Source organism: Cryptomeria japonica, chromosome 10, assembly GCF_030272615.1.
Source record: "Cryptomeria japonica chromosome 10, Sugi_1.0, whole genome shotgun sequence".
NCBI classification, from domain to species: Eukaryota; Viridiplantae; Streptophyta; class Pinopsida; order Cupressales; family Cupressaceae; genus Cryptomeria; species Cryptomeria japonica.
Window position 1 is genome coordinate 446,237,143 of NC_081414.1, and position 12,851 is coordinate 446,249,993.

Below are 12,851 nucleotides of genomic sequence, written 5' to 3' on the forward strand. Positions count from 1 at the left end.
GAGAAAGAAGATTCTCACAACATCATTTTACACGCCGACTAGATTGAACACCACAGGCCCCCTTTGACATTTGTGAGGGGACACCACCGCTGTCACATTGTCCTCTATCTGAATCACAGGCTAATCATGTTAATCTTCCATCATATGTGACCTGGCCAAACAATACCCAGTTGATAAACCCCAATTTTCTTTCAACCCCAAACAATTTTCCAATAAACAACTTACGCCAAGGAGCACCCTTCAAAGCAAAACAGATTACACAAAACTAGAGAAAGAAAATCCCTTGCACTTTTCTTCCCGATTCACTAGCACATAACTCAGATGTAGAAGGTAATGGGAAACGTTTAAATGATATAGACAAAGAGGGTAGTCGGGCTCTAGTCTCGCCAAAGATCATGAATGCTACCAATACTGGAGAATCAGGTAAATCTGAAGGTGTGTACAAGATCGTTTTTCCACACCACCTTATTGAGCCTCAAAAAGATCTGTTACACACCACAACCCTCATTGGTAAACTTCATTGTACTATTTCCTTTCTGCAACTTTCATTTTGGGCTAAACAGAATTGGTTGGGCTTGAAGGATATTTTTTTGATGGATAAGCAATCTCTCTTTTTTATTGCCATTTTTTATTCCAATGAACATAGAAATTGTGTTCATAGATATAAGGGATGGTTCTATAAGGGCGTTGGTATTATCACTTTGGCATGGGTTCCAAATTTTAGCAAAGATTCAATTCCTCCTCTTTTCATGCCTTTTTGGATTACTCTCCCGGGGCTTCCGCTTGAATATCGTGATCCAGATATTGTAGAAATTTTGGCTAATCAAATGGGTATTTTCATCAAGCATGATCTTATCCCATATGAACTTGCCCATTTAACCGTTAGGGTATGCCTATTGCTAAACCTCACAAAGCCACTCCCCAAGTCCATTATGATGATTTCCTCCATAGGGAAATGGAATCAAGACATTTGCATACAGGGTACCAGAGATGTTGATGACCGTATAGACAAATTGGGTCATTTTAATTCGCAGTGTCAAGGATCGGGTATTGATGCTATTAGGGTCTGCAAGGATTTTGTGACTGATTTCCATAAATGCTCCTTTTATTAGTCTATCGCATTCCCCCCTTCTACACCAAGTGGGACAACAAGTGTAGGTGACTTAACAAAGAGCCCCATACCTCTGAATAATATTGATAATGTTGCAAGACCTTTCCAAGGTGTTCAGTTCCAAGCAGACCCTCCTCTTTCTCTGATTCCTTCTCAAATCTTTTCAGGTTGTATGACAGACGTTCTACTTCCAGTAGAAAAAAAGAACAAATCCCTCCAATTGGAAGAAACCTCCTCAATATCAGGTTACTATCTCTAGTTCAAGTTCTTTGCAAAAATTTGGGGGTAGATACAAGAAAATATCTTTTAAGATCCACTGCCCTTCAATCCTGATCGACTGGATGTATAAGAAAATGTTTGCTTCCTCTCTCTTTAGGCAGCTCACTTCCTCTTCTCTGATTTTAACTGCTATGGGAACTCCAGACTCTCAATCCCAGGAAATCTCTATATCACAGAATACAAAGGAGAACCTTATTCATATCTTGATGTTTAATTGTCAACCTTTCCATGTGGTTGATCGCAATCCTCCCACTGCTGGATCCTCATCAAATACCCCAAATATCGAATTAATGGCACATGATATCCTTATCTCTATTACATCGAACTTGATTGATGAAATTGCTCTCGAGGAAATTCTAGAAATTCAGGATGTCCCTTCTATTGATGCTATGCCTCTATCTCTCAATACTTCACCACCCATTTTCTCACCCCTACTAGAATCTAGTCATGTTGAACACCTTGTGGCTGAAGATAATTCATATCAGCCCTTTCAACCTCCCATGCAACTTGACTTCGATTTTACTCAACATCTTTCTCTTGCACAAACAGTCTCATCATCTCCTTTGCTATCTAAAACACCTAAAAAAAGAGGTCGGAAGCCCTAGATTCTTAAAATCCAAGAAGAGATCGCAGCAGGCATCCAATCTACAATTGTAGACAAGTTTTCACACAACTCAAGACCGAGAAGAACATGTTGTTCTTCTCAGATGAAATGAGGATCATATCTTGGAATGTCAGAGGTTTGAATGCCTCTGACAAGAGGGGACGAATCAAGCAACACCTGGATTCCTCTCAAGCAAACATCATTTTACTACAAGAAACAAAGATTTCAGATGAAGCCTCTCAAAAGATTTTTAAAAAATGGACTTTATGGGATTTCAAACATACTCCTGCAGTAGGGGCTTCTGGTGGTATTCTGACCTTGTGGAATTCCAGGACAATCAAAGCATAAACCTTGAACCAAGGGACAAATTGGCAACTTATTCTTATTGAAAATTTTGATTTATCCTTTGTCCTCTTTAATATCTACGGTCCAACAACTCCTCAAGAGAAACATGCTCTTTGAAATACTTTATCTTGTCAGATCCATCAACAGGGAATTCAAAAAATCATCTTAGGAGGTGATTTTAATGCCATTTTGTCTCAGGATGAGAAACAGGGAGGCAATCCTACTGCTTCTAAGGTGATTGAAGACTTTAGATCTTTTGTGTCTGATAACGCCCTCTCTGAAATTTCACCTTCTAATGGTCAATTTACATGGACAAACAAGAGAACTTCCCTTCAAATAGCAAGCAAATTGGACAGGTTTTTTACTTCATATGAATGGATCCTTCAGAAATATACTTATAGCTCTAATATTCTATCGTTCTCTGGATCTGACCATTTTCCTATTTCATTATGCTTGGATAAACATGAAGCTTCTCATCATAGGCCTCCTTTTAAATTCTAAAGAATGTGGTTTCAACACCCACACTTTCATGCTCTACTTTGTCAATGGTGGGTAAGTGCCCCCTTCTGTAGGGGGAACAACATGTTTCAACTTTATATGAAAATGCAGTTTGTAAAAGAAAATATCAAAGTTTGGAATAAGGAGGTATTTAAAAACATCTTTGCAGAGAAATCAAATGTAGGGAAGGAATTAAAGGACATCAACGAACTTATCTTTTCTAATGGGATTAACCCTGAAACCTTCTCAAGGCAGAAGCATTTACAAAAATACAGGGAAGAATTGTGCTCCAGAGAGGAGGAGTATTGGAGACAAAAATCAAGGGAGCTATGGCTAAAAGATGGGGATAAAAATACTAAGTTCTTTCAGGCATCTGCAAAGATTAAGCAAGATGCATCTACTATCTTTTCTATAAATGCCTCTTCTTCGGGGATAAAATTAACTAATGAACAAGAAATTAGGGAAGAGGGTGAACTCTTCTTTAAAAATCTTCTTGCTCCTTATCCTCCTTTTGTTCCTAAGGAGTCCAGTGTCGAGGTATTTCTAGATTCCATCCCTTGTTTGATTTCACAACGTGATAATGATTATCTGATGCAACCTTTCTCTCTTGCTGAACTTCAAGAGGTGGTAGTTTCAATGGCTCCTGACAAGTCTCCAGGCCCTGACGGTTTCACCATGCTATTCTTTCAAAAGTGTTGGGACGTTATAAGTTTTCATCTTTTAATGGCTTTGGAGGAGTCAAGACAAAAAAACTTTTATACTCAAGAACTTCAATTTAACCCATATTGCTCTTATCCCCAAATCCAACAACCCTCAATATTTTGCAGACTTTAGACCTATCTCCTTGTGTAATATAGTTTACAAGATCTTCACAAAAGCTATTTATCTCCGATTAAAATCCTTGATACCCAAAGTAATATCTCCTCAACAAGGAGGTTTTGTTCTTAGTAGGGAAACATCAGAAGGTGCGCTTGTGGCCCATGAAGCTTTGCACTCAATTAACTCTTCACAATCCCTTGCTTTCATAGCTAAATTAGACATGTTGAAAGCATATGATAAAGTATGTTGGTCTTTTCTTTTGAGAGTGCTTAAAAAGTTTGGCTTTTCGGATAAGTGGTGCAAATGGATAAAAAATTGTCTTTCTGGTGCACATTTATCAATTATTATTAATGGTAATCCTTCTGGTTTTTTTTGAGCCACTCAAGGAGTTAGACAAGGTGACCCACTATCACCTTTTCTCTTCATTATCATGGCAGAAGCTTTTAGCAGATTGGTCAATAAACAACTGACTCTAGGTCTTTGGAAAGGGATATGCATCCCGAATACTTCAATTTCCATCACCCACACTTTATCTGCAGATGATATAGTTCTATTTGGTTGTTCCGACATTCAAGAAACAAGGCATATTAAGAAAATGTTGCACATATACACTTCCGGATTTGGGCAGAAAATCAATGATCAGAAATCTAAACTATTCATATTTAATACTTCTGAAAAGGTGTCTAACAACATCATCCAGACATTGGGCTTTCTAGTGGATTCTCTTCCATCTTCGTACTCGGGCATCCCTTTCTTTATGGGAGCAGGGAAACCCTCTTTTTGGAATTATATGATTGACAGATTAAAAAGAAGAGTTATAGCTGTCAGGCATAATCCTTCTTGTCAAAACTATTTTGGCTACAATCCCAAACTACTACATTTCAGTCCTTCAAGCCCCGAAATCTATTGTTGCCCATATCGAGAAAATTATTTAGAATTTTATTTGGAAAGGTAATCTTTCAGAAGATAAAAAGATCCTGCTTGTATCTCTCAACAAAATGACTACAAGTAAATTTACGGGCGGGGTTGGTCTACACGATATTTCAAAAAGGAACAAGGCCTTTGGGGAAAGTTGGTTTGGAATATTTATGTAAAACCACATGCTTTGTGGTGTCAAATTATGCAAGCAAAGTATTTAGATACTCCAACCCCATCACGTATTTTTACTATTCTTGATCCTCCATTAGGCTTTGTAGTTTGGAACTCCATGATGGCTTCTAGGAATGTGATTACTAGATATTTATCTTGGCAAGTACATAATGGCAAAGATGTCAACTTTTGGCATGACTCATGGAGTGGTCTCCCCCCCCCTTAATCTTGAGGAATCTATAGTAAATGCAATCCCCAAATTTATTACTCAATGGGGATCTTACCTTTGTGGTTACATAGATGATCTTGAGAAGCCTTCAAATCGTGTCATTTGGAAGAATCCAGCTTCACTCCCAATCTCCTCGGCTCAAAAGGTAAAATTTTATTTGATTCTCAAGAACCACATCATTTTTATCTCTAATGGTTTTGACAAATTGATATGGTGCCCTGCAAAGAATGAAAAGTACTCTATCAAGGAAGGGTATAAGGCAATTCATCAGATGTCGGTTCAATCCTATTCACAAAGAGCTTATAACTTCTGTTGGAACAACAATATTCTTCCCAAGGAAGGGATGTTTGCTTGGCTTGCTCTACACAAGAGAATACTTACTAGTGAGAGACTTGATAAATTGAACATTGCACCTCCATTTGTCTGTGTACTTTGTGGTGAGCATAATGAAATGTTAGATCATCTCCTTCTCCAATGTGATTTTGCTCATAATTGTTGGATGTTTGTGCTTGCTAAACTTTCCTTTAGCATCTCTCTTCCAAAAAATGTATGGGATTTGTTCCAGTCCTGGCCAGTCTTATACTCATCCTCTCTTTTTGCATGCATTTGGAAAATGATCCCATCCACAGTAGTATGGTCAATCTGGTGGGAAAGAAATAAGTGCATTTTTAAAAAATAGACGTCTCCTCTTTCTGATGTTTTCAATCACATTGAAAAATCAGTATCAGAATTGGTTAATGCTCATGTTTCAAATTAGTTCAATCCAAGTGGGGAATTTACTTCTGATGAATACTAAGAGGGGGGGGGTGAATTAGTATGCCAAAAATCTCTGCACTAAAACACTTACATAGTCTAAAGATAAACAGGTAAAGCAGTCTAACAGTCAAATCGGTTACCACACATGCAAACCAAAATGCGAATAAAGCATTCACCCACAAAACCAATACAACCATAACACAAGATATTTGACGTGGAAACCCAACTGGGAAAAACCACAGTGAGATGGAACTCACAAGTCACTATCTGCAGAATAGAAACCAGACCGGTTAAGGTCTTACAATGTTCTTCACCATAACAGATCCTGTTAGGAATCTCGATCTCTGTTAGGAGATAAGTCCGGTTAAAGACTACCTTGTTAGAGGATTTTAGATTCACATGTGTGAACCACCTTGTTAGAGGATTTTACAAAGGCTTTGAGGCCTACCCGGTTAAGGGCTACAAACTTGTCAAAGATGTGAGTAATCAACAAGTGTTTGATCTATCTGATAGCACAAACTGCTTGGTTAGATCCAGTATTGCTCACAGCTAATGCATTCCAGCATTACTTCAATCTTCTTTATCTCTCTCACAGTTACAACTTGATCTTCTTAGATAAGATCGTTCTCAATCTCCACCTTAAAACCCTAGCACCACATTAACCCTTTCAACAACCTCTTAAAACCCTAGACATGATGTCCTTTTAAAGGAATCTGATTTCATGTCAGTCCAATAGGATTACATTACAATTTCCTAGGTTCAATGAATCTAGACATACTCAGTAACACGACACAAAAAGCACCGTCAATGTGTCGGCACCGTCAAACAATCGGTGGATTGGTAACTCATCACAAAATGTTGGTTGGTAACTCATCACAGAGTATTATCGGTTCATACAAAATACCGGTTGCCGGTTTGTCAAAAATGAAGACTGGTGAGAATGTGTTGTGCCGCTTTGCTCCCTTGTGTCGCTTGGGATCTACGAACCGCTTGGGGTCGACATGCCGCTTCAGATCGGGAAACACATTCTGCAAAATCACCACTAGTCTAAAGACTAGTAAATAACATACCGGTTGGAACAAATACCGGTTGAGCACAAGCTCATACACATAAAGGGGATCTCAATACAAGTGTGTGTCCATCAATGACAATCACAACATAAACAACAAAAATGCTAACAACTTCTTAGGATGGTCAAGTTATTAATTGCTGGAAGGGCATATCTATTCCGGTATCACCTTGCTTTCCGAGATTGAGGATTACTAAAATAAAGTGAAATGGTGTCCTCCGAATTCAACACATTTTAAATTGAATTTTGATGGCTCCTCTAAAGTGAACCCGGGTGATGCAGGAGTAGGAGTATGCATTAGGGACCATACAGGGTGTGTTTTTGCTTTGAAATCTGTTTCCATTCCACCGGGTACTAACAATTACGCAGAGGCATATGCTTTGCTTGAAGGCATTCTACTAGTTAAAAAAATGAACATCTCTTATATTCACATCAAAGGTGACTCAATTATTATTATCAACGCTTGCATAAAGAGAAATATTGACAATTGGCACATGGGCACTCATTGATACATTTGTAAATTTTACTATTTGACATGTGTATAGAGAAGGAAATCAGGTGGCAGATCATTTGGCAAATATGGGAAGTTCGAAGGTAGAACTTAATATGATGGGGCTGAATTGTAATCTCGATTATTTTCCAATCCTTAGAAAAATAATTTTGGAGGACATGGGTACAGGATAATATTGTACACGGTTATACAAATGTGTATGTGAGGTATTATAATTGCAGGGTTCCGTGGTTGTGAAGTATCTGAATGATGTGTATGAATGTTGATTTGAGCATCTATGAAGCGAGGCAAACTGTGGATTGATATGTAAATGTGTTCAACTTTCATGATGTTTTGGTTCGGACTTCATCTTGGTCAACATACTTCAGGAAGCATTTGACACTTAGAGATGATTTACGACATTTAGTATTCTGGATAGTACAAGATATATTGTACTTTTGTGGCATCTTAGGGATTTAAGTTTCACAACCTTTCTATGTAATATCGAGCAAGGATCAAAGTTTTTCTTTCTGATTCTTTTCAATAAAATATATTAAGTGGCATTGCCAACTTTTTTCAAAAAATAATAAAAATAAGGAAAACATCTATAAAACAACTCGACTAGGCGAGGCCCTAAATATTAAGGTTAAATTCATATAATTTATTATTATGGCCTATAAGCACCAGCTTTATTTATTTTCAATCGTAAACAGTTTTGAGGAATGGAATGGAGATTGCGTATTGTTGAGGCATAGGTATGGGTTACGGAGAAGCCATTTAAGTAGAGTAAGGCAGATTGCGTATTGCTGAGGCACAGGCATGGGTTACGAAGAAGCCATTAAAGGAGAGGCGCAACGTACTGAATTTAGGAAGGCCGAGAAGCGCTACAAATTGTACAAGGCTCTGCGAGGCTCCGTTCACAAGGCAAAGCTCACAGATGACCTACCCCCGACTGACCTCACAAATGTCATAGATTTCTCTAACATAAAGCACGATAATCTCCCACTCAATGTCTCCATTGCCAAGCTCGACTACCCCTGCCCTTGGCCTGTCTTCACCATTACACAGCGCCCTGGTACGTGTCTACATCTCTATCTCTCTTCTTATGTTTGTTTTCTTTTCTTCGGCGATGACATTATTTATCAATCAGGATTCTACTTTCTTCTCGGGGCACTGGACATTGACGAGCAGTTTGGATTGATCAAGGAGAGTTTGGGGAGTTTCCCTCAACCTCCCAGCAGAACAAATCACACTGAATTTTATGGGCCAATCCACAATTTATGGTCTGCTCACGCGGGACCCAACCGCCAGCATCTAGTTCAACTCTCGAATGGTACCTGGGAATTCATGGAGGAGGCTGCTCTCCCATCCAAATCGAAATCAATCGCGGCTTCGACACTTGTTAAAAAACTACGCTGGGCTACGCTTGGATTGCAGTTCGACTGGTCAAAGGTTCTACATTTGTCTATAGCCACACTTCTCTCTTTCTATGGAAATACCTCGCATCCCCCCATATACCCTCTATATGTTGGGAATGTGAAGTCCAACGGTCCATGACCTTTCACCTTGTCTCGTCTCTTCATTTGATAGCTGTGTATGTTTGTTTAAATGGATGTGTACAGGCTATGTATGGTGTATTGATGTAATGATTAATATAAGAGAGTTTTCTGCATTATGTGGATGTAGTCTTTAATGGTGAACCATGCAATTATGTTGTGTTGCGTTTATCTTCGTTTGTCTTTAATTTTCTTTCTGTTGTTTTGTGTTGTTCATATGTTTTCTTTTCTCAGCTTAAATTAACAATCGGTATCGGAGTCACAGAGAAGTTATTGAGCATAGATGGAAGAAAGTGATGTTTGGGAGCTTGATAATGGATTTTTGTTCCTTTCCTCTCCATTCTCCCGATATGTACTAGAGGATCATATTGAAGTGGGAGTTGTTGGTGTGGTTGATTCCATTATTGAGGAATTTCTTAGCAATTTAAACATTGAGGAGTTAGACTTGGCAAAGAGTGATGCTGTGCAAGTGGAAGCTGAAACAATCTGCCGTGAACATTGGTAGAGTGGTTGGAAAAAAGAGGAGGATTTAGCTGAAGAGGAGGATATTGGGTTTGTTTCTTTCTCCACTCTTTATGTAGTTATGGCATGTATTGAAAGAGGTTTCCAAGGAATATTACCTGGTGGAATTGAGGAAGAACTAGTGGTTAGTACCCAAATTGAATTTGCTGGGGAGTTTGCCTCCCAAGATGAGGAGGATGCAGTTTGGAGTCAAGTGGTAGAGCACAAAATATTTGTAGCGATTGAGAGGAGAAGCTTGTGTATCGGCCAAGAAGAGGGTTAGCAAGTTCAAATTGTTACTCGACTTGGAGACGAGGCTAGAGATGATGGTGCACGTCAGTTTGTAGACATTGAGAAGAGGCATGTTGTCGAGGAGGCCATACAACGAGTACTGGTAGTGCTGCTTTTGTGCTTGGAGGTAGTGGAGGGAGAGGCCTTGATGGTCAAGGCTCTCCATGCATAGGTTATGGTGTTAGTTTATCTCCTGGATGAGATTATAGCTCTTGAAAAGGTCTTGTTGATGTTTCTTCTCGGGATGCAAAGTATATTGGTAGTAGTGCAAGTTGGATGGATCGTGAAAGTCATTTTGATGAAGTTAACAAAGGAGAGAGCAAATGTTTAGAGGACTGGGATGCAGTCCAAGCAATAAAAGCAGTGAAGTTGCAAGTCCAACTCTCTGTTGATTGAGAGGCTGTTACTCTCAACAAAGAGGCCTTCCATCAAGCTGTCTATAATACTCTCGTATTAGAGGTTGCTAGATTTGGTCACCTTCTTAGGCTCTTTGGTGGTGCTCTTAAAGCTCGGAAGAATTAGATTCCATGAGAGACACACTTGGCAATATGTGAAGTGCGGGATTTTATACAAGAAAGTGCATTGGTTACAGAAACAAGGGTTGTGGAAACAAACTTGCTTTTTGATGTGGTTATGGCACATGCAGGTTTAAGTTTTGAAGAGGTTGCAAGTGTTTTAGTTGATGAGGAATTGGATCATATTCCTCCTTTAATGAAAATGAGTATGTCATGGAAAGAATTAGGTGGAATTTTGCATTGAGGATTTCTCCTATTCAAGCTGATGGAAAGATACTTGTTGGGGCAGCAATTGGGACTAGAGACTTTGATAAGGAAATGATTTGGCTACTTGTAGATGCTAGTGTGAATGCCATTATTTTGGATAGCTCACAAGGGGATTCTATTTACTAGGCCAGGAATTCAGTAGATACAAATATGGGGTCAATAGGTGGAATGTATTCACTTTCTAGTTTAGATTTACGAGGAACAAGTGTGGGAGTTTTTTGATTAATTGAACTTGCAGAGAGTGTTGTTGTAATGGAAATAATGTGCAAAATCATGCATCAAACGAAATTTTTGGGACAAATAGGTGCATTTGTTCCTGATCATGGATTTATGGGTGAATTTGTGCCTGTAAAAGTTTTGAGAGAAGATGTTCAATTGTTAGATTTTATTGACTCCAACAAAATTTGGAGAAAACTCATGCGAAGTGTTGTCGAACAATCATTGGTGAAGTTAAAATCTTCTCTAGGGCTGGTTGCAATGTGACATTAGAAGTGGAAACGTAGGGATGTCACTGTTCATGGCTATATTGGTTGGACATCAAGTGGGAGATTGTTGGGAATGTGAAGTCCAACGATCACATGACCTTTCACCTTCTCTCTTCTTTTCATTTGATAGCTGTATATGTTTGTATAAATGGATGTGTATAGGCTATGTATGGTGTATTGATGTGACGATTAATATAAGAAAGTTCCCTGCTTTCCTGTGGATGTAGCATTAATGGTGAACCACGTAATTATGTTGTGTTGTGTGTTTATCTTCGTTTATCTCTAATTTTCTTTCTTTTGTGTTGTGTTGTTCATACGTTTTCTCTACTTAGCTTAAATTAACACTATATGTCCAATGAACTGCAGTTTATGACTCTTATCATATTTCGGTTTAAATGAAAATATAGATTCAATTGTTTATTTTTAGTCAATCTTCGTCAACCCTTATGTGTATGTCAGTCTTCAATGAAACATATGGGATGAAGATTGTTCATCAACCCATATAAGCTCGTCAAATTTCATCAAATCACATGAATTCTATTTATGTCGGTCAATGCAGTAGAACTTGGATAAATTGATACACTACAAACACACCAAATATATGAAATAAGTGGAAGGGTTCAACATGAATCTTGTTGGCTTTTTAAGTCTTACGCAATCGAATTTAAACAAATTCATTTCAAATGGATGCCTACACGATGTTGAAAATTTAGGGTGAATGACAATATGGAAATAATGAATATAAAGTTTAGTCCATTTACAATGTGATTAAGCCATTCACTTATATCAATGAAATAATGGAGAAGCAATACAACACAAATCAACAAATTAGTAAAATATAAATTGTTACATTGAATATAATGGAGAAAACTTAGTAAGAAAAAAACTCCACCCCAAGGAGACCCAAACTTGAATTATTCTCAAATGATGAAGTACAAAATCACAATCCACTTATCACTCTGACTGCATCAAAGTATTTACAAAGTGTGTGCATTGAAATGTGAGTCTTAATTTGACATAAATTGAAATACAAAACAAAACGACACTCTATATAGGGCTACAAATGAGGTCAAATCATCACAAAATCTATCCAAAATGCAGTATGATGACCTCTTCGATGTGTAGATTTGCCTAGCAATGTGAGATTTGATGTGTGCTTACAATTTTGGTAGCATAAGGGTGCTCAAGGATTCAAGATGCATATGAATGTGTTATGAGAAAAAGGGCTAAGTATAGAGTATGAATGAAGGGAGATGGATTGGAGGGCTAATATTGAATGCATGAGATCAATGGTGGAGGATCAATTGGTCCTCACAATGCATGAGAGGTTACCAAGTGGCAACCTAGGAGAGGAGGTGAGGAAGGTGGTGGTTGGGAATGGTACCCTTGGAGTATGGGAAAGATCTTGCTAGAAAGGGATTTCATATCCCCACACTCCAAGTACATGGTGAATGAGAATAAAGGAATTTTTAATTCACTAAGTGTGACACATGAGGAGGGGACCCTGTGGATACCCTTGCAAAAGTGGGTAGCCTCTAAGGTTGATTGGGCAACTTGTGAGGCCATTTATGGCAAAAGGTTGATCCGGATTAGGAATGTGCAAATGATTAAGGGGGGTAATTAGGCAGATTAGGAATGGGATTAGGGTGCAAGTGGGAGAAGTAGGAGGATTTAACATTTGGAGAGATAAAGGGGATAAATTAAAAATTAATTTTAATTCCATGTGGAGAAAAAAGGATAAATGAATTAAATTAAATAAATAAGGGAATTTATTTAATTTAATAGATGAGGGCCAAGGGGTATAGCTGAGTAGGTAAATTAATTAACTATTTAGGGAGATTAGCAAGGATAATGGAAGAATAACAATAATTAATTAAATAATTATGATTTTTTTAATTAATGAGATAGCGGGGATAGGCGAATAAGAGGGATAAATCCACCAAATGT

General features: G+C 38.2%; 1 protein-coding gene across 4 annotated transcripts in view; it reads left to right on the forward strand.

The window, feature by feature from the left end:
* The first annotated feature begins 7,972 nt into the window (after positions 1-7,972).
* Positions 7,973-12,851, forward strand: part of LOC131067541 (alpha-ketoglutarate-dependent dioxygenase alkB) — a 98,976-nt gene continuing 94,097 nt past the window's right edge. For all 4 annotated transcript variants that reach the window (XM_058002595.2, XM_058002597.2, XM_058002596.2 and 1 more), the window contains exons 1-2: positions 7,973-8,364; positions 8,440-8,741. In XM_058002595.2, the coding sequence (XP_057858578.2) occupies positions 8,109-8,364; positions 8,440-8,741 (558 nt within the window). In that variant the 5' untranslated portion in view covers positions 7,973-8,108. The remainder of the gene's footprint in view (positions 8,365-8,439; positions 8,742-12,851) is intronic.